Source organism: Salvelinus sp. IW2-2015, linkage group LG35 (assembly GCF_002910315.2).
Source record: "Salvelinus sp. IW2-2015 linkage group LG35, ASM291031v2, whole genome shotgun sequence".
Classification (NCBI taxonomy): Eukaryota; Metazoa; Chordata; class Actinopteri; order Salmoniformes; family Salmonidae; genus Salvelinus; species Salvelinus sp. IW2-2015.
The window spans coordinates 12,677,674-12,700,779 of NC_036874.1; the positions used below are offsets into that span (position 1 = coordinate 12,677,674).

At 42.8% G+C, this 23,106-nt stretch overlaps 1 protein-coding gene across 1 annotated transcript in view; it reads left to right on the forward strand.

The window, feature by feature from the left end:
- The window catches only part of LOC111959151 (myomesin-3-like), a 78,935-nt gene that overhangs the window by 18,771 nt on the left and 37,058 nt on the right, over positions 1-23,106 (forward strand). Inside the window, 3 exon segments of the mRNA XM_023980624.2 lie at positions 18,177-18,244; positions 18,247-18,317; positions 19,466-19,644. Coding sequence (XP_023836392.2) covers positions 18,177-18,244; positions 18,247-18,317; positions 19,466-19,644 — 318 coding nt within the window.

Here is a 23,106-nt window from a genome sequence, read left to right on the forward strand (position 1 = left end):
TTCTTTTGGGGTGTTGCAATAGGCCACCAAGTGCTAACAATGTAGTATCTAAATAATATGTGTGAAATGCTTGATAGTGTATGTGATGTAAACAGAGAAGTCTACTTTCTTGGGGACCTGAATATTGACTGGTTTTCATCAAGCTGTCTGCTCAAGAGGAAACTTTTTACTGTAATCAGTACCTGTAATCTGGTTCAGGTTATTAATCAACCTACCAGGGTGTKTACAAACACTACAGGAACAAGATCATCCACATGTATCAATCACATTTTTACCAGTACTGTAGAACCTTGTTCTAAAGATGTATCCGTACCCATTGGATGCAGTGATCACAATATAGTGGCTATATCCAGGAAAGAAAAAGTTCCAACAGCTGGGTCTAAAATAGTATATAAGAGATCATATTTTGCTGTGACTCTTATGTGGATGATGTTATAAAATATTTGTTGGTCTGATGTGATTAACGAGGAGCATCCAGCCCCTGCACTTGATGAATTTATGAAATTGCTTCTTCCAATTATTGATAAACATGCACCTGATAAGAAACTGACTGTTAGAACTGTCAAGGCTCCATGGATTGATGAGAAATGTAAAAACTGTAAGGTTGAAAGAGATGGGGCAAAAGGAGTGGCTAATAAGTCTGGCTACACATCTGACTGGCTTACTTACTGCAAATTGAGAGATTATGTGACTAAACTCAACAAGAAGAAGAATAAACTGTATTATGAAGCCAAGATCAATCATACAAAGAATGATGGAAAAAAATGTTCAATGGATTACTTTAAATGAAATTATGGGCAGAAAGACAAATTCAACTCCATCTTTCATCGAATCAGATGGCTTATTCATCACGAAACCATTTCATGTTGCCAATTATTTTAATGATTATTTCATTGGCAAAGTGGGCAAACTTAGGTAGGAAATGCCAACAACGAACAGTGAGCAATTGTATTCATGCATAAAAATAAAATAAAAAAATGAAAGAAAAGCATTGCAAGTTTGAATTTTGTAAAGTTATTGTGGGAGAGGTGGAAAAGGTATTGTTATCGATCAATAACGACAAACCTCCTGGCATTGAGAACTTAGATGGAAAGCTACTGAGGATGGTAGCTGACTCTATAGCCACTCCTATCTGTCATATTTTTAATCTGAACCAAGAGGAAAGAATTTGTCCTCAGGCCTGGAGAGAAGCCAAAGTAATTCCTCTATCCAAGAGTGGTAAAGCGGCCTTTACTGGTTCTAACAGYAGACCTATATGCTTGCTGCCAGCTCTTAGCAAACTGTTGGAAAAAAATGTGTTTGACCAAATACAATGCTATTTCTCTGTAAACAAAATAACAACAGACTTTCAGCATGCTTATAGAGAAGGGCACTCAACATGTAYTGCACTGACACAAATGACTGATGATTGGTTGAAAGAAATTGATAATAAGAAGATTGTGGGAGCTGTACTGTTAGATTTCAGTGCAGCCTTAGATATTATTGACCATAACCTGTTGTTGARAAAATSTATGTGTTATGGCTTTTCAACCTTCAGAGCTATCTAAAAGAACTCAAAGGGTTTTCTTTAATGGAAGCTTCTCTAATGTCAAACATGTAAAGTGTGGTGTACTGCAGGGCAGCACTCTAGGCCCTCTACTCTTTTCTATTTTACCAAAGACCTGCCACTGGCATTAAACAAAGCATGTGTGTCCATGTATGCTGATGATTCAACCATATACACATCAGCAACCACCTTATACACATCTAGATGTGTATAAGAGACAGCAACCAGGAAGTGGTTTATACCAAAGACCTGCCACTGGCATTAAACAAAGCATGTGTGTCCATGTATGCTGATGATTCAACCATATACGCATCAGCAACCACAGCTAATGAAGTCACTGAAACCCTTAACAAAGAGTTGCAGTCTGTTTTGGAATGTGTGGCCATTAATAAACTGGTCCTGAACATCTCTACAACTAAGAATTTGGTACAACTCATTCCTTAAGTTCTAGACCTCAGCTGAATCTGGTAATGAATGGTGTGGCTGTTGAACAAGTTGAGGGGACTAAATTACTTGGCGTTACTTTAGATCGTAAACTGTCATGGTCAAAACATATAGATCCAATGGTTGTAAAGATGGGGAAAGGTCTGGCTGTAATCAAGAGATGCTCTGCTTTTTTGTCACCACACTCCAAAAAGCAAGTTCTGCAGGCTCTAGTTTTGTCTAATCTTGATTATTGTCCAGTCGTGTGGTCCAGTGCTGCAAGGAAAGACCTAGTTAAACTGCAGCTGGCCCAGAACAGAGTGACACGTTTTGCTCTTAATTGTAATCAGTGGGCTGATATAAATACTATGCATGCCAGTCTCTCTTGGCTAAGAGTTGAGGAGAGACTGACTGCATCTCTTCTTCTTTTTATAAGAAACATGAATGTGCTGAAAATCCCAAATTGTTTGCATAATCAATTTACACACAGTTCTGACACACACACTTATCCCACCAGACATGCCATCAGAGGTCTTTTCACAGTCCCCAAATCCAGAACAAATTCAAGAAAGCGTACAGTATTATATAGAGCCCTAATTGCATGGAACTTCCRTCCATCTCATATTGCTCAAATAAACAGCAAACCTGGTTTCAAAAAAACAGATAAAGCAACACCTCTCGGAACAATGCCTCTCCCCTATTTGACCTAGATAGTTTGTATGCATTGATATGTAGGCTACGTGTGCCTTTTTAAAGGCACAAAATGTGTGCAGTTCTGTCTTTGAGCTGTTCTTGTCTAATGATGTTCTATATTATGCCATTCTGTATTATGTTTCATGTTTTGTGTGGACCCCAGGAAGAGTAGCTGCTGCTTTTGCACCAGCTAATGGGGATCCTAATAAAATACCAAATACCAAATGACAATTTAGTTGAGGGCTTATTAACGAGCAAAGACGTTATAGAGGAGGGAGGGAAGAGAAAGGAGCTGCGGAGGAGATGAATGTGATGAAGTAAGGTGCATCTTTAATTTAAGGATTATATCACAAGCTTGGGGATTTAATAACCAGCTGTCATGGTAGAGGATGTTATACATCTCWAAATAAATAGGGCTCCAGACTGGAAGGTTTAGGTCACAGTAAACAGGATGGGAAGGTGGAACGTGGCATCTCATAACACGATTTGCTTAGCAGAAACCCTTATCCAGGGGCACCTTGCCCTGTCCCTATTGTTCATGTGGCTGATAATGTGATTCAATGTGATTCAATATCAGACTCAGGCAACAGTTCATTTTGCCGGAGCAAATGGTGTATTTTACTTCAGCTTGAAGCTGGGGTTTTGCTAAGCCAATCTTAAAGGAGTTAGATTCGGCATCTCCAAGTATAATGTAGCTGGAAAAAATGGTTGAAACAAAACATCAAGACCTTTTAGGTCCTTGAGGACCTCAACTCTAAAAACCGATCAGGCCATGCCATCACAGTACCAAGTTTAAAGTATGAAATAACTGATCTGTGATAAACAAATAATATGCTTGTTTGATCTATTCAAAGTATGTCAAAGCAGTACGAACCACGAAAAGTAAACGCACTGAAATGAACTCTTTACACAGTGCTATGAACTCTGGTTCCTCTCTAACTAGAAAGCCAAGAAAGTTTAAGAAGCTATCTGGCGGTCACTGGCAGTGATGAATAGAAATATTGAGTGAAAGAGGACCATTTCTCCTTCAGAAAAGAGGACAAGTGTTTGACAGCAGGAAGATAGAGATGCAGACTGAGAGGAAGAGTAAAAAAGAAAGGAAAGTTGTGGATCACTTGAGAGAAAGCCTTATGCATCTGACAGCAGTAATAACCCTCAGCTGTGCAGAAGTGCCCACATCTCGTTGGCATCTGAGTGGAATGCTCTTTCATGCCCTCTCGTCCTGCCATCAAGTGGAGTGCCAACCAGACCTCAGACTGCTAACGTACTTAGCTCTAATTCCAAGGCCCAGGCTCACCTTTTTATTTCTCTGCCTAGTAATCCCTTTTGCTCAGACATTAACAAGGTCTTTATCCCTTCCGAAATATATTTGCCGCATGGAAACCTAAACCCCCCCCCCCAGGAGAGGAGCTGGAGAGAGTAGAGACTGATGAAATCCTCCTTGGGTGAATTTGGAAGGATATGGGGATGGATTCTAAACCCCTTCATGGATTCGTTGAATCTATTTCTGGGACACCTGAACGAACACCCCGGGATATGAGATTGGCATGACACTCGTTTTTGATTCGATAACAATGTGAGCACGATGCTCTCTCTCGCTATCTCTAGCCCCCAATTAGAGGTCTGAGAAGATGATTGGCATGTTTATTCTTGTTTCACCTCTCTCTATTTCCCTCTCTCCCTCGCTCTTTCCTGCAACTCCCACCCTCCTATCCGGGAGGGGAGTGTAAATTCAGTACAGTATGTACATTTACTGGATGACTCATAGGACTTAGCTCTTTTGTGGGGAGGTCAATACACTTCCAACACCGTGAAATGATCTTGAAATGACCACTTGGAGCAGAGTAAGCCATAACACTGCAGTTTCAGGTGAACGTATTTATTGCCCAGCCCTGACTGACAGCCACACAAAATCAGCCCTGCAGCACTGAGTGTGTGTGGCACGTGTGTGTGTGTGGCACGTGTGTGCACACCGGCTTGTGTCAAGAATTGCAACGCTGCTGGGTTTTTCACGCTCAACCGTTTCCTGTGTGTATCAAGAATAGTCCACCACCCAAAGGACATCCAGAAAACTGTGGGAAGTATTGGTGTCAACATGGGCCAGCATCCCTGTGGAACGCTTTCGACACCTTGTAGAGTCCATGCCCCGAGAAATTGAGGCTGTTCTGAGGGCAAAATGGGAGGTGGTGCAACTCAATATTAGGAAGGTGTCCCCAATGTTTTGTACACTCAGTGTAYGTGCATGCATGCATAAATTACCACTTTTACAATCACGTATGTGAGAATGAGTAAATGAGTGTAACTGAAAATGTGTGCGTCACAATGTGCGTGTGCGTGTTCACACTACCAATCTCAGAGGACTATCACTGTCAGTCAGTCAGGCAATGGGACACCAGGATGGACACCCTTCTGGAGATCAGAGAGAGCCTAGGAATGTGTGTGATAAAAGGCAGATGGAGACCTTGATCGGGGCATGTGTGGGGTGGGATTGGCCACCAATCAAAGTGAATAACTGAATATCAACACATCAACATTGCATAGGAACCAGGGCAATGACACAGCAGTCTTGACTATACTGTAGCACAGCTCAGTAGTGATTCTCTTGAACTAAGCTATAGACCAAAGGGCTACACACTGAGTGTACAAAACATTAAGAACACCTTCCTAATATTGAGTTGAACCCCCTTTTGCCCTAAGAACAGCCTCAGTCCATCTGGGTGTAACGGATGTGAAATGGCTAGCTAGTTAGCGGGTACGCGCTAGTAGCGTTTCAATCAGTTACGTCACTTGCTCTGAAACCTAGATGTAGTGTTTGCCCCTTGCTCTGCAAGGGCCATGGCCTTTGTGGAGCGACGGGTAACGATGCTTCGTGGGCGACCGTTCTTGATGTGTGCAGAGGGTCCCTGGTTCGCGCCGAGGTCCGGGCAAGGGACGGTTTAAAGTTATACTGTTACATTGATGCTGTTGACCCGGATCACTGGTTGCTGCGGAAAAGGAGGAGGTTGAAGGGGGGTGAGTGTAACGGATGTGAAATGGCTAGCTAGTTAGCGGGTACGCGCTAGTAGCGTTTCAATCAGTTTACGTCACTTGCTCTGAAACCTAGATGTAGTGTTGCCCCTTGCTCTGCAAGGGCCGCGGCCTTTGTGGAGTGATGGGTAACGATGCTTCGTGGGTGACCGTTGTTGATGTGTGCAGAGGGTCCCTGGTTCGCGCGAGGGGACGTACTAAAGTTATACTGTTACATGGGCATGGACTCTACAAGGTGTCGAAAGCGTTCCACCGGTGGACCGTTCTTGATACACACGGGAAACTGCTGAGCAAGAAAAACACAGCAGCGTTGCAGTTCTTGACTTACTCAAACCGGTGCGCCTGGCACCTACTACCATACCCTGTTCAAAGGCACTTAAATATTTTGTCTTGCCCATTCACCCTCTAAATGGCTCACATATACAATCCATGTATCAATTGTCTCAAAGCTTAAAAATCCTCCTTTAACCTGTCTCCTCCCCTTCATCTACACTGACTGAAGTGGATTTAACAATTGACATCAATAAGGGATCATAGCTTTCGCCTGGATTCACCTGGTCAGTCTATGTCATGGAAAGAGCAGATGTTCATAGCGTTTTGCACACTCAGTGTACATCCAGCATATTGAACATCATTTTCTAATTGATCTTGTTTACTAGAGGCCAATCTATCACCAAATCACCAGGATCTGACATAATGCTATCTATAAAACCTGATCATAAGCAGAAACGGTGTGTCAGATTTTTACATTCTACCCCAGGAGATTTTCTCAGGCTAATGTTGAGTCGCAACATGCTTTTGTAATACTTCTTCAATGCCGCATTTATCAATATTGCATTGCTGCTATTGATTTTGTTTCATGTGAGTTGTGGTTTTCGTTGTTGGTCCGTGGTGTGTAATGAGGAGCAAACAGACGCTGCACTTGACACATTTATGAAATTGCTTATTCCAGTTACTACTAAGCACGCACCCATTAAGAAAATGATTGTAAAAACAGGGAAAAAGGCTAACTCAGCTCCATCGTTCATTGAATCAGATGGCTCATTCATCACAAACCCGACTGATATAGCCAACTACTTAAAAAAAAAGTTAATTGGCAAGATTAGCAAACTTAGGCATGACATGCCAGCAACAAACGCTGACACACACATCCAAGTATATATGACCAAATTATGAAAGACAAGCACTGTCATTTTGAATTCCGTAAAGTGAGTGTGGAAGAGGTGAAAAAAAGATTGTTGTCTATCAACAATGATAAGCCACCGGGGTCTGACAACTTGGACGGAAAATTACTGAGGATAATAGCAGACGATATTGCTAACATTAATAATATGCATGTCAATCTCTCCTCAGACAACAACATTGATGTATACGCTGACTCGCTAGGCGAGTTTATTAGCAAGTGCATCGGAGATGTTGTACCCACGGTGACTATTAAAACCTTCCCTATGCAGACAATGTTCTTTTGTTTTTATCCAAGCCTAAAACTTCTATTCCCCCCTTACTTAACTTGATAAATACATTCGGCTCCTTCTCTGGCTACAAGATAAACTGGCAAAAAAAGCGATTTGATGCCAATATCACGGCCTGTGGATATGCAATTTCTGCAATCTACCCCATTTACAACAGTGATGGACAAGTTCACAAGCCTTGGCATTGTAGTGACAAGAGACCTAGATCAGCCATTGAAAGTGAATTGGGTGTCACGCCCTGACCGTAGAGAGCCTTTTTATTTCTCTATTTGGTTAGGTCAGGGTGTGATTTGGGTGGGCATTCTATGTTCTCTGTTTCTTTGTTTTTGGCAGAGTTTGGTTCCTAATCAGAGGCAGCTGATTGTTGTCTCTGATTGGGAATCATACTTAGGCAGCCCTTTTTACCACATTTGGGTTGTGGGATCTTGTCTTTGTTTGTTGCATGTATTGCACTCCGAAGCTTTACGTTCGTTGTGTTGTTTATTGTTTTTTTGGTGGAACATTTAAAAAAGAAAATGTACGCCTACCACGCTGCACCTTGGTCCGGTCATTCTACCACTAACGACGGACTTAACATCGGGACATGAAAAATTATCAGCTTAAACAAAATATTGATTTTTGGAAAACTCTGCCTATCTCCTTGGTTGGTCGTATAAATGCTATTAAAATGGCTGTCCTACCCAGGTTTCTTTACCTCTTCCAATGTCTACCCAATTTCATACCACAAAGCTATTTTGATAAACTGGATTCAATAGTAATTCCATTTTTATGGGATAACAAGGCAGCCAGAATTTCAAAGAAGCAGTTATGCAGGTACAAGATAGAGGGGGGCTTTGACCTTCCTCACTTTAAACATTATTATTGGGCTGCTAATCTGAACATTGTGTCTTTCTGGAGGGAAAGTTTACCTGGGATGCGACAGAATGATATGCCTTCATGGCTTTTGATTGAGCAGGCCTCCTGTCAACGTTTCTCACGCCCTGAACTTGTTAATAGTCCATCATATGTGAAAAAAGCCACTTATGACTCTAATCCAGTGATTTGTCATACTCTTAGGATCTGGAAACAAATTAGGTATTTTCGTAACATACCCACTGTATACATTGACAGCCCGATTTGCCTGAATCATGCTTTCCACCCTGCATTGGATGATATGGTGTATTCACAGTGGAGGGAGAAGGGGCTCACAACAATTGGTAATTTATACATGGATGGTCAGTTAGCTTCATTTCAACAATTACAGGGAAAGTTCAACATGCCAACAACACATTTTTTCAGATACCTTCAAATCAGGAATTTCTTAAGGACACATATCCAACAGTATGGCATTAAGCCAAATAATCCTACATTAGATAGCCTGATCCTTGTCAAACCCCATTCAAAAGGGTCGGTCTCTAGACTGTATGATGTGCTACAGGCCCACATAGAGGTATCCAAAGACACTATTAAAAGGGCTTGGGAACAAGAACTTGGTTCAGAAATCTCAGATGAGGACTGGATAGAAGCTCTCAGGAATATAAAGCACAGTTCAGTGAATGCCAGACACAACCCTGTACAGTTTAAGATGATACACAGGTTACATTACTCAAAAGTAAAACTGCATACAAATTCCCGGACAGAGGTGCAAGCAGGATGAGGGGGATGAGGATGAGGGGACGTTGACCCACTTATTTTAGACATGTCCTAAGTTACATGCTTACTGAGCTCTCATTTTTGATTACTTATCTAAAGCCTTCGATAGAGTTATAGCCCCAGACCCATTGATCGCTCTGTTTGGTACAGTTGATGGGAATAACCAGGAGGAGAAGCTGTCTCTCTTTGTACTCTATTAGACAAAAGGCTCATATTGCAATTTTGGAAATTGGAGACTGTACCTACCTTTGAAATGTGGTTACGGGATTTAGGAAATGTAATACATATGGAAAAGATACGATACAATACCTCCAATAGAAGTTCATTGTGTTACAAAATATGGCAGCCGATACTGGATAAATGGTCTAGTCCCCCTTCATAACTGGGTTGACGATCTGCTGCTACTCTGTGCTGTACTCCACTCAATATTTATTTTTGGCTTAACTACACTGCTTGTAATGACTATATGCTGTCTTCTTATACATGTACCACCTAATAGGATTAGTTTTATTCTGTGTATGTGTATGTGTGAGTTAAGTTTTGTTTTGTCCTCTAAATTGGTCATCCCATTCAACAGTACAATGAATGTCAATGTTTGTTTTGCTGTCTTTTTAATTTATTTTTTATTGGAAAATAATAAACATATTATTAAAAAAAACATTTAAAAACTTCCCGAAGCAGAAATCGTGGATTGATGGCAGCATTCTCGCAAAACTGAAAGCGTGAACCACTGCTTTTTATCATGGCAAGGCGATCGGAAACATGACAGAATACAAACAGTGTAGCTATTCCCTCCGGAAGGCAATCAAACAAGCTAAGCATCAGTATAGAGACAAAGCAGAGTCCCAATTCAACAGCTCAAACACGAGACGTATGTGGCAGGGTCTACAGTCAATCACGGATTACAAAAAGAAAACCAGCCCCGTTGCGGACACCGACGTCTGCACCCAGACAAACTAAACAACTTCTTTGCTCGCTTTGAGGACAATACAGTGCCACTGACACGGCCCGCTACCAAAACCTGTGGGCTCTCCTTCACCATGGCCAACGTGAGTAAAACATTTAAACGTGTTAACCCTCGCAAGGCTGCCGGCCCAGACGGCATCTCTAGCCACGTCCTCAGAGCATGCACAGACCAGCTGGCTGGTGTGTTTATGGACATATTCAATCAATCCCTATCCCAGTCTGCTGGGCCCATATGCTTCAAGAGGGCCACCATTGTTCCTGTTCCCAAGAAAGCTAAGGTAACTGAGCTAAACGACTATCGCCCCGAAGCACTCACTTCTGTCATCATGAAGTGCTTTGAGAGACTAGTCAAGGATCATATCACCTCCACCCTACCTAATACCCTAGACCCACTCCAATTTGCTTACTGCTCCAATAGGTCCACAGACGACACAATTGCAATCATACTGCACACTGCCCTAACCCATCTGGACAAGAGGAATACCTATGAAAGAATGCTGTTCATCGACTACAGCTCAGCATTTAACACCATAATACCCTCCAAACTCGTCATTAAGCTCGAGACCCTGGGACTCGACCCCGCCCTGTGCAACTGGGTCCTGGACTTTCTGATGGGCCGCCCCCAGGTGGTGAGGGTAGGAAACAACATCTCCACCCCGCTGATCCTCAACACTGGGGCCCCACAAGGGTGCATTCTCAGCCCTCTCCTGTACTCCCTGTTCACCCATGACTGCGTGGTCATGCACGCCTCCAACTCAATCATCAAGTTTGCAGATGACACTACAGTGGAAAGCTTGATTACCAACAACGCGATGGCCTACAGGGAGGAGGTGAGTGCCCTCGGAGTGTGGTGCCAGGAAAATAACCTCACACCCAACGTCAACAAAACAAAGGAGATGATCGTGGACTTCAGGAAACAGCAGAGGGAGCACCCCCCTATCCACATCGACGGGACAGTAGTGGAGAAGGTAGACAGTTTTAAGTTCCTCGGCGTACACATCACGGTCAAACTGAAATGGTCCACCCACACAGACAGCGTGGTGAAGAAGGCGCAACAGCGCCTCTTCAACCTCGAGAGGCAGAAGAAATTTGGCTTGTCCCCGAAAACACTCACAAACTTTTATAGATGCACAATCAAGAGTATCCTGTCGGGCTGTATCACAGCCTGGTACGGCAACTGTTCCGCCCACAACCGTAAGGCACCTACATCACCCGATGTCACAGGAAGGCCAAAAAGATCATCAAGGACAACAACTACCCAAGCCACTGCCTGTTCACCCCGCTATCATCCAGAAGGCGAGGTTAGTACAGGTGCATCAAAGCTGGGACCGAGAGACTGAAAAGCAGCTTCTATCTCAAGGCCATCAGACTGTTAAACAGCCATCACTAACATTGAGTGGCTGCTGCCAACATACAGACTCAAATTTCTAGCCACTTTAATAATAGGATGTAATAAATGTATCACTAGTCACTTTAAACAATGCCACTTTATATCATGTTTACATACCCTACATTACTCATCATATATGTATATACTGTACTCTATACCATCTACTGCATCTTGCCTATGCAGCACGGCCGTCGCTCATTCATATATTTATATGTACATATTGTTATTCATCCCTTTACACTTGTGTGTATAAGGTTGTTGTTGTGGAATTGTTAGATTACTTATTAGATATTACTGCATGGTTGGAACTAGAAGCACAAGCATTTCGCTACACTCRCATTAACATCTGCTAACCATGTGTATGTGACCAATCAAATTTGATTTGATTTGATCCATGTTTCTCAAATGTCAAATTTTGAAGTTGTTCCAAATGTTAAATTTCAAAGTGTTTAAGGTTAAGTTTAGGCATACAATCATCATTTGTAGGCTTAGGGTTAAGTTTAGACATTAACTCCTCATTTGTAGGGTCAGGGTTAAGTTTAGGCATTAACTGGAAATCTTAGAAAGGATCCACTCCTATTTTTCAATTTTCGCCTAAAATGACATACCCAAATCTAACTGCCTGTTGCTCAGTCATTGAAGCAAGGATATGCATATTCTTGATACCCTTTGAAAGGAAACACTATGAAGTTTGTGGAAATGTCAAATTAATGTAGGAGAATATAACACATTAGATCTGGTAAAAGAAAACACAGAAGAAATTACATTTTTTTTGTATTTCTTTTTTACAATCATCTTTGAAATACAAAAGAAAGGAGATAATTTAGATGGTGTCCACAAGAGGGCAATCGTGTATGTGCAGAGCTTCAGACTCTTAACGTCAAGAATGAGCAAGCTACATGACATTTAGTATGAATTCACCCAGGTGTCCTTCACGATTTGCCCAAATGTACCCAAATGGCCTCCAAGTGGCCAAATTGGTAAATTGATACATTTTCAAGAACATAACTATAGAAAACATACAAAAATGCTATTTTAATAAAAAATACAAGTTTACACACTACCAGGAATGTCATACATGATGGATCATTAGCTTCCCTACATAAAAGGTACTAACGGGAAATGTGACAAGAATGCTGATCCAATATCTCCAAACACAGAAATGAAATATTTAAGATAACAGCTAAGTTAGCAGCCAACACTGATCTAATGACATAAGTGAACACACCACAAACCACACACAAAGTTTAAAAAATATATTTAAAAAAATGTACAGACTATTTACAATTACAGTATTTAGAACACCCTCTACACAAGATTGTGCTGCTGGTCCCAAGTCCTACGTCTCTTTCTGCTGTAAAGCACTTACCATCCTCTACTTGTAGGCTGGCTGGGTATTCACACCTCTAGATGGCCGGGTGGGAGTTTGTTGTGGAGCCAGAGAGAGCAGTAGTCGGACTAAGTGGGGGATGGAGGACTTGAATGTGGTCTCTTTGGAGTCAGTCTTTACCACTTTTTTTTTAAATCAGTAAGATCTGAAGTTTATTACTTATTTTATTGAACCTTTATTTTAGCAATACATCAAATGAACAACACATCTATAAACATATATTATATAGAGTGGAGAACACTGTGTTGAAGTGTGTGTACAAATATTTATTTTTTATTTTTTTATTAACCTTTATTTATCTAGGCAAGTCAGGACACATTTTTATTTAGAATGACGCATTCCCCGGCCTAACCTGGACGACGCTAGGTAAATTTTGCGCTGCCCTATGGGACTCCCAATCATGGCCGGATGTGATGCAGCCTGGATTCGAACCAGGTACTGTAGTGTGTTAGACCACTGCGCCAGTCGGGAGCCCAATGTGTATTGTATGTTGACTTTGACATGTTGTGGCTTTCGAGTGCCTTGTTTGCTATTCATACACATATTTCATTAGGGATTATATATTTAGGCAGTATATATATATATATATATATATAAATATATACACACATAAATATATAGCAATCAAAGAAAATGAATACTATGAATACTATCTCAAATGAATACTATGCAACCATTGAAACAACTGCATTAGCTCGGATTTACAATATGAAATAATATAAATACAAAGACTGGTATTCACTTACCAGCCAAAGTAGTGTCCTCTCCTTTAGCTGTTGTCTATGACACTTTCCCGTTAGATTTCTGCTAGAATATCATCCAAAATCTGTATGCCTGGACTTTGATTTAGCTTTCCAGAATTAGTAGCCATACTGTAAATTCAAAATGTGCAGAACACTTAGTTTTCATAACTCACAGATATAACTCACAGATATAGATTGGTAAACTGCTCTGACAGCTGATGCTTAAAGTTAGTGAGGCAGATATAAGACCCCAGCTTCAGTGATTTTTGCAATTCGATCCAGTCATTGGCAGCAGAGAACTGGAAGGAAAGGCGGCCAAAGTAGGAGTTGGCTATGGGAATGACCAGTGAAATTAACCTGCTGGAGTGCGTGCTACGGGTGGGTGCTGCTATGGTGACCAGTGAGCTGAAATAAGGCGGGGCTTTACCTAGCAAAGACTTATAGATGACCTGGAGCCAGTGGGATTGGCGACAAATATGAAGCGAGTGCCAGCCAACGAGAGCGTACAGGTCGCAGTGGTGGGTGGTATATGGGGCTTTGGTGACAAAACGGATGGCACTGTGGTAGACTGCATCCAATTTGCTGAGTAGAGTGTTGGAGGCTATTTTGTAGATGACATCGCAGAAGTCAAGGATCGGTAGGATGGTCAGTTTTACGAGGGTATGTTAAACAGCATGAGTGAAGAATGCTTTGTTGCGAAATAGGAAGCTGATTCTAGATTTAATTTTGGATTGGAGATGCTTAATGTGAGTCTGGAAGGAGAGTTTATAGTCTAACCAGACACCTAGGTATTTGTAGTTGTCCACATATACTTAAGTCAGAACCGTCCAGAGTAGTGATGCTAGACGGACGGGCAGGTGCGGGCAGCGATCGGTTGAAGAGCATGCATTTAGTTTTACTTGCATTTCAGAGCAGTTGGAGGCCATGAAAGGAGTGTTGTATTGCATTGAAGCTCATCTGGAGGTTTGTTAACACAGTGTCCAAAGAAGGGCCAGAAGCATACAGAATGGTGTCGTATGTGTAGAGGTGGATCAGAGAATCACCAGCAGCAAGAGCTTCATGTTGATGTATACAGAGAAAAGAGTCGGCCCGAGAATTTAACCCTGTGGCACCCCCATAGAGACTGCAAGAGGTCCGGACAACAGGCCCTCCGATTTGACACACTGAACTCTATCTGAGAAGTAGTTGGTGAACTAGGCGAGGCAGTCATTTGAGAAACCAAGGCTGTTGAGTCTGCCGATAAGAATGCGGTGATTGACAGAGTCGAAAGCCTTGGCCAGGTCGATGTAGACGGCTGCACAGTATTATCTTTTATCGATGTCGGTTATGATATCGTTTTGGACCTTGAGCGTGGCTGAGGTGCACCCATGACCAGTTCGGGAACCAGATTGCATAGCGGAGAAGGTGTGGTGGGATTCGAAATGGTCAGTGATCTGTTTGTTAACTTGGCTATCGAAGACTTTAGAAAGGCAGGGTAGGATAGATATAGGTCTGTAACAGTTTGAGTTACAGACCTACCACTCTTCCCTTTGAAGAGGGGGATGACCGCAGCAGCTTTTCAATCTTTAGGGATCTCAGACGATACGAATGAGAGCTTGAACAGGCTAGTAATAGGGGTTGCAACAATTGCAGCAGATAATTTTAGAAAGAGAGGGTCCAGATCGTCTAGCCCAGCTGATTTATAGGGGTCCAGACTTTGCAGCTCTTTCAGAATATCAGCTATCTGGATTTGGGTGAAGGAGAAATGGGGAGGCTTGGGGAAGTTTCTGTGGGGGATGCAGAGCAGTTGACCAGGGTAGGGGTAGCCAGGTGGAAAGCATGGCCAGCCGTAGGCAAATGCTTATTGAAATTCACGATTATCGTAGATTTATCGGTGGTGACAGTGTTTCCTAGCCTCAGTGCAGTGGGCAGGTGGGAGGAGGTGCCCTTATTCTCCATGGACTTTACAGTGTCCCAAAACATTTTAGAGTTTGTGCTACAGGATGCAAATTTCTGTTTTAAAAACCTAGCCTTTGCTTTCCTAACTGCCTGTGTATATTGGTTCCTAACTTCCATGAAAAGTTGCATATTGCGGGGGCTTTTCGATGCTAATGCAGTACGCCACAGGATGTTTTTGTGCTGGTCAGGTGCAGTCAAGTCTGGAGTGAACTAAGTGCTATATCTATTCTTAGTTCTCCATTTTTTGAATGGGGCATRCTTATTTAAGATGGTGAGAAAGGCACTTTTAAAGAAAATATCAAGACACAAGGAGAGACCCAAATGCATACACAGGAGGCAGATGGTTGGAGTCTTACAATGTTTATTAATCCGAAAGGGTAGGCAAGAGAATGGTCGTGGACAGGCAAAAGGTAAAAACCAGATCAGAGTCTAGGAGGTACAGAGTGGCAGACAGGCTCGTGGTCAAGGCAGGCAGAATGGTCAGGCAGGCGGGTACAAAGTCCAGAAACAAGCAAGGGTCAAAACCGGGAGGACTAGAAAAAGGAGAATGCAAAAAGCAGGAGAATGGGAAAAACTTGGAAACATACAAGACGAACTGGCACAGAGAGACAGGAAACACAGGGATAAATACAATTGGGAAAATAAGCGACACCTGGAGGGGGTGGAGACAATTACAAGGACAGGTGAAACAGATCAGGGCATGACAGAATAACCAGGCATCGTCTACTGACGGAATGAGGTCAATATCCTTCCAGGATACCCGGGCCAGGTCGATAGGAAAGGCCTGCTTWTGTTTTAGGGAGGGTTTGACAGTGATGAGGGGTGGTCGAATGACCGCGGACCCATTACTGACACAGGCAATGAGGCAGTGATCGCTGAGATCTGAAGACAGCAGCGGTGTATTTAGAGGGCAGGTAGGTCAGGATGATGTCTACGAGGGTGCCCGTGTTATTGGATTTAGGGTTGTACCTGGTAGGTTCCTTGATAATATGTGTGAGATTGAGAGCATCTAGCTTAGATTGTAGGATGGCCGGGGTGTTAAGCATATCCCAGTTTAGGTCACCTAACAGTACAAACTCTTAAGATAAATGGGGGGCAATCAATTCACATATGGTGTCCAGGGCACAGCTGGGGGCTGAGGGGGGTCWGTAACAAGTGGCAACAGTGAGAGACTTATTTCTGGAAATCAAACTGTTTGGGCACAGACCTGGATAGCATGACAGAACTCTGCAGGCTATCCCTGCAGTAGATTGCAACTCCACCCCCATTTGCAGATCTATCTTGGCGGAAAGTTTTGTAGTTGGGGATGGAAATTTCAGAATTGTTGGTGGCCTTAGCCAAGATTCAGATACGGCTAGGACATCAGGGTTGGCGGAGTGTGCTAAAGCAGTGAATAAATCAAGCTTAGGGAGGAGGCTTCTGATGTTAACATGCATGAAACCAAGGCTTTTACGGTTACAGAAGTCAACAAATGATAGCGCCTGGGGAATAGAAGTGGAACTGGGGGATACAGGGCCTGGGTTAACCTCTACATCACCAGAGGAACAGAGGAGGAGTAGGATAACCATACGGCTAAAGGCTTTAAGAACTGGTTGTCTAGTGCGTTGGGGACAGAGAGTAAAAGGAGCAGATTTCTGGGTGTGGTAGAATAGATTCAGGTCATAATTTACAGACAATGGTATGGTAGGATGTGAGTACAGTGGAGGTAAACCTAAACGTTGAGTGACAATGAGAGAGGTTGGGTCTCTGGAGGCACCAGTTAAGCCAGGTGAGTCTCCGTATGTGTGTGGGGTGGGACAAAAGAGCTATCTAATGCATTTGGAGCGGAACTGAGGGCTCTACAGTGAAATAAAACAATAAGAACTAGCCAAGACAGCAGTAGACAAGGCATATTGACATTAGGGAGAGGCATAAAGCAACCACAGGTGTTGATCAGGAGAGCTAAGACAACAACGGGTAAATGGCGATGAATGGGCAGAGCAGGTCAGTTTGCTACATACAGGACCTGAGTTTGAGGCTGGGGCCGACATGTAAAGCTTAAAAACAACAACAACAAAAAACAACTTTTTAACGCCTGATTCAAAAACGCAAACCCCTGGCAAAAGAGGCAGATGCATAACCATATCAACCATCCCCATACACAAAGCCTTAGAAAAACCAAAACCTACTTGAAGGTGATATATTGTATCGACTATAGGCACAAGCTGTGTGATTTATATTGCTGTATTCTTTGTGCTTTGTCCAATTTGTCCTTTCCCCTTCTTCCTCCAATGACATCCTCACAGTTAAACTGTTATCTCAGAGAGGCTGCAGTGTTGCCTTGACAACAACATTTGTTGCTCATGGTCTTGTTTCTGCTTTGGATTTTTGGGGTGGGCATGATCAGTGCATTTGTCAGCAGACAACAATAAAAAATGTGTATTGAGTCTATATGAGTGCAACACAATAGAACTACAGTACTGGCAAGCCTACAGTGCATGCACAAATTATGCAATATCAGTGATCTATTATAAGATTATGTAAGGTGTCCATATTAGGACCATATAAATATCATGATAAACTGGGTGGTTCGAGCACTGAATGCTGATTGGGTGAAAGTCGTGCTATATCAGACCGTATACCATTGGTATGACAAAACATTTATTTAAACGGTTATAATTACGTTGGTAACCAGTTTAAAATAGCTGAAAGGCACCTCAGGGGTTTGTGGTATAAGGCCACTGCTAAGGGCTGTATCCAGGCACTCCGCCTTGTGTCGTCCTTAAGAACAGCCCTTAGCAGTGGTATAATGGCCATATACCACACCACCTCGTGCGTTATTGCTTATTTATATTTCTATGATTAGGACAGCCTCAGTGTCACAAAGAGTTGGTATATGTACTGTGTGCACGTTTGACAATTGGCCTTTTCTCAGTGGTTTTCTAACAGAGAATCTCTTGGTGCTCTGGTCCAATAGGGATGTCCTGAAGGAGACCATGGCAGCGGATGAACAGGGTCTGAGATCTGAAGAGAAGTGGACCCTGTTTGGAATGAGGCTGAGAAGGTGGAGGTGCTCAGGGAACAGCATTATGTCCGCCAATGCTGTGACTGCATGGCCGTGCGTCTGCTCTGATCTCATCACATACAGATATACACGGACACTCCGGACACTGAAAAATGGGCCTACAGTATTGTGAATTCGGTAGGGCCGAATGTATAAAAACAGTTGCCCAGTGGAAAATCAACATGGTCTCATTTAACCATTGTAGTTATATGTCCCCAACGCTGACATCCCTACATTTCCCCATGGCTTGCTGAGATTTTGACGTTTCTTTGCCTTATGTCAGTTGACCAGTAATCAAATCAAATATTTTTGTCACATGCGCCAAATACAACAAGTGTAGACCTTACCGTGAAATTATTACTTACAATCCCTTAACCAACAGTGCAGTTCAAGAAGAGTAAAGAAAATATTTTCCAAACTAAAGTAAAAAAATATATATATTAACATAACAATAATGAGGATATATACAGGGGGTACCGGTACCGAGTCAGTGTGCGGGGGTACAGGTTAGTTGAGGTAATTTGTACATGTAGGAAGGGGTGAAGTGATTATGCATAGATAATAAACAGCGAGTAGCAGCAGTGTACAAAACAAATGGAGTGGGCTCAATGTAATAGTCCGGTGGCCATTTGATTAATTGTTCAGCAGTCTTATGGCTTGGGGGTAGAAGCTGTTGAGGAGCCTTTTGGTCCTAGACTTGGCACACCGGTACCGCTTGCCGTGCTGTAGCAGAGAGAACAGTCTATGACTTTGGTGACTGGAGTCTCTGACAATTTCATGGGCTTTCTTCTTATATAGGTCCTGGATTGAGTACGCACTACCCTCTGTAGCGCCTTACGGTCAGATGCCGAGAATTTGCCATACCAGGTGGTGATGCAAATGGTTAGGATGCTCTCGATGGTGCAGCTGTAGAACTTTTTGAGGATTTGGGGACCCATGCCAAATCTTTTCAGTCTCATGAGGGGGAAAAGGTTTTGTCGTGCCCTCTTCACGACTGTCTTGGTGTGTTTGGACCATGGTAGTTTGTTGGTGATGTGGACACCAAGGAACTTGAAACTCTCGACCCGCTCCACTACAGCCCCTCTGATGGTAATGGGGGCCTGTTCGGCCCGCCTTTTCCCGAGGTCCACGATCAGCTCCTTTGTCTTGCTCACATTGAGGGAGAGGTTGTTGTCTTTACTGTAAGTGCATTTGAATACCAGCTGTGTCTATCTGTGTTCCAGGCTGAGCAGAAGGCTTCCATCCATTTGAAGTATCTGGAGGGCCTGAGTCATAAGGCCCCAGACTTCCCTATCCCGCTAAGAGCCCACATGGTGTGGGAGGGCATGGGGATCAAACTCTCCTGCAACTTCCAGGGATGCCCACCCCCTAGGGTCACCTGGTAAGCACTCACACTCAAGACTAATGACCTCCATTGAAAATCTCTGAAGACGGATAGGTTACAGTATGCTTATTATGTAGCTTCACAGGTTTTGTCATGTTAAACTTTGATTCCTGAATTGGAATATTGCTCTGATATTTGTGGGTGAAATCACCTTATTTGCTTCGGTATAAGCCTTGGCAATGTGTATAACCATCATCCTTGATAAGCAGATGCACTAAAAGACTAGCTGATGAAAAGAATATGTGTTCAGTATTCATGCCTGCGCATAGTCAGAGCTGTGGACCAGATGACCTGCGGCTTATGAGTTGAACAATCCCAGATGGGACGCATGCATCCCAATGAGCTCCGAGAGTCTTGACTCGACTGAGACTGGGCAACGTATCATCGATACTTCCGAATACTGCCCCCTAGCCTTAAGAAGTTTTAATAAGCAGACTAACCCATTTAATATTAAGATGTTTTATAGGGGCAGTGAAATGTGTTGTTTTACAGTGTCAGCCATAGTAGTACAGCACCCCTGGACAAAATTAGGGTTAAGTGCCTTGCTCAAGGGCACATCGGCAGATTTTCTGCCTTGTCTGGTAGGGTATTCAAACCAGCTGTCACGTGTGCTCCCTCTCCGGCCTCTAGGTCACCAGGCTGCTGGTTATGGCGCACACATGTCACCATCGTTAGGCGCATCAGCGCATTATGCCACTCAACTGGACTCCATCACTCCTTGATTATCTGCCTATATATGTCACTCCCTTTGGTTCCTTCCCCAGGTGTCATTATTTCTGTTTCTGTGTCATGTCTGTGCGTTGTTCGTTTTTGTATAATTTACGTTTATTTATGAAAACACTCACTCCCTGAACTTGCTTCTGACTCTCAGCGCACATCGTTACACCAGTGACCTTCCAGTTACTGGCCCAATGCTCTAAGCGCTAGGCTACACGTGTTTCAGCACTCGTAAATGGTATGTAATGTAATGCACTAATCAGTTTAGATTGAAGGTGTAGGCTATTGATATGGTATAGAATCCACTCATCTAGGTGCAAACCATCACTACAGATGGAAACTGGATCAGATGATTTGGAAATAATTGGTATGGATGAATGGAGATTTAATCCCATAGAAGTATGAATGAGCATCCCTTTAGGTTGTCTCACATGAGTAAAACAAGTATGGACTAGTATGGAACAGGAAAGGGGGAAATGTGGACATGGTTACCCATTTAACATGATCTATCTGAATGTGAGGCAGAGGAAACAATCTGCATGCAGGAATACCATGTCCATGAAAGTTGTCAAGATCAGCAGCTACTTACAGTTGACCACAGAGTGGCAATGGTTGTAGCTTCACCCAGAGAACTCTTGGCAACCACCTTGTACTCCCAGCATCCTCAACAGAGCACCAGGGGATGGGAAAGGGTGATGACTCATGTGTTTGTGCAACCATCTTGGCTCCAGGCTGAGCCCAAGCTAAATCACAAGACATGTCAACATTCTCACGGTACAGTGCCTTCAGAAAGTATTGTTACAACCTGAACTTTAAATTGATTAGATGTGGGATGTTTTGTCACTGGCCTACACACAATACCGCATATGTCAAAGTGGAATTATGTTTTTAGAAATGTGTACAAATTGATTAAAAATGAAAAGCTTAAACGTCTTGAGTCAATAAGTTTTCAACCTTTGTTATGGCACACTAAATAGAGTTCAGGAGTAAAATGTGCTTAACAAGTCACATAATAAGTTGCATGGACTTGCATGTGTCTAATAATAGTGTTTAACATTATTTTTGAATGACTACCTCATCTTGTACCCCACACATACACTATCTATAAGGTCCCTCAGTTGAGCAGTGAATTTCAAACACAGAGTAACCACAAAGACCAGGGAGGTTTTCAATGCCCTTTGAGCATGTTGAAGTTATTAATAATACTTTGGATGGTGTATTAATACACCCAGTCACTACAGAGATACAGGTGTCCTTCCAAACTCAGTTGCTGGAGAGGAAGGAAACCGCTCAGGAATTTCACCATGAGGCCAATTGTGACTTTCAAACAGTTACAGAGTTTAATGGCTTTGATAGGAGAAAACTGAGGATGGATCAACAGCATTGTAGTTACTCCACAATACTAACCTAATTTCCAGAGTGAAAATAAGGAAGCCTGTACAGAAAAAACATATTCCAAAACATGCATCCTGTTTGCAATGGAACTAAAAATACAAGGTATTTTGTGTAGATGGGTGAGAGAATTTTTTTTTTAAATCCATTTTGAATTCAGCCTGTACACAACAAAATGTGGAATAAGTCAAGGGGTGTGAATACTTTCTGAAGACAGTATAGTTCACTCTCATATTCAGGAAGGGGGAGGAAATGGAAGAGGGAGTGGAAGTAACTACAACATCTTGAACAGCAGGGTGCTAAAGGTATACAGCTGTTCCCTGGACACCATATGTGAATTGATTGCCCCTCTATCTTCAGAGCTGCGAAGTGACTAAACTGGGACATGCTTAACACCCCAGCCATCCTACAATCTAAGCTTGATGCCCTCAATCTCAACAAATGATCAATGAACCTACCAGGTACAACCCTAAATCCGTAAACACGGGCACCCTCATAGATATCATCCTACCAACTTGCTCTCCAATACAACCTCTGCTGTTTTTCAACCAAGATCTCAGCGATCACTGCCTCATTGCCGGCATCCGCAATGGGTCTGCGGTCAAACGACACCCTCATCACTATCAACACTCCCTAAAACACTTAAGCGAGCAGGCCTTTCTAATCGACCTGGCCAGGGTATCCTGGAAGGATATTGAAAAATGTAGAACCAGGAAAAGATTTAGCTCTTGGTTCACTCCAGACCTGACTGCCCTTGACCAGCACAAAAACTTATTGTTCGTATTGCATTAGCATCGAAAAGCCCCATGATATGCAACCTTTTCAGGGAAGTTAGAACCAATATACACAGGCAGTTAGGAAAGCTAAGGCTAGGTTTTTAAAACAGAAATTTGCATCCTGTAACACAAACTCAAAAAAGTTCGGGACACTGTAAAGTCCATGGGAGATAAGAGCACCTCCTCCCAGCTGCCCACTGCACTGAGGCTAGGAAACATTGTCACACCGATAAATCACTATAATCGTGAATTTCAATAAGCATTTTTCTATGGCTGGCATGCTTTCCCCTGGTACCCAACCTTGGCCTACAGTTCTGCACCCCCGAGCAACTTGCCTTTCTCCTACCCAATCCAGAAGCTGATGTTCTGAAAGAGCTGCAAAATCTGGACCTACAAATCAGCGGGCTAGACAATCTGGACTCTCTTTTACAAATTATCCGCTGAATTGTTGCAACCCCTATTAAGCCTGTTCAGCCTCTTTTCGTATCGTGAGATCTCCAAAGATTGGAAAGCTGCCGCGGTCATCCCCCTCTTTCAATAGGGGAGATCACTCTAGACCCAAATGTTTATAGAT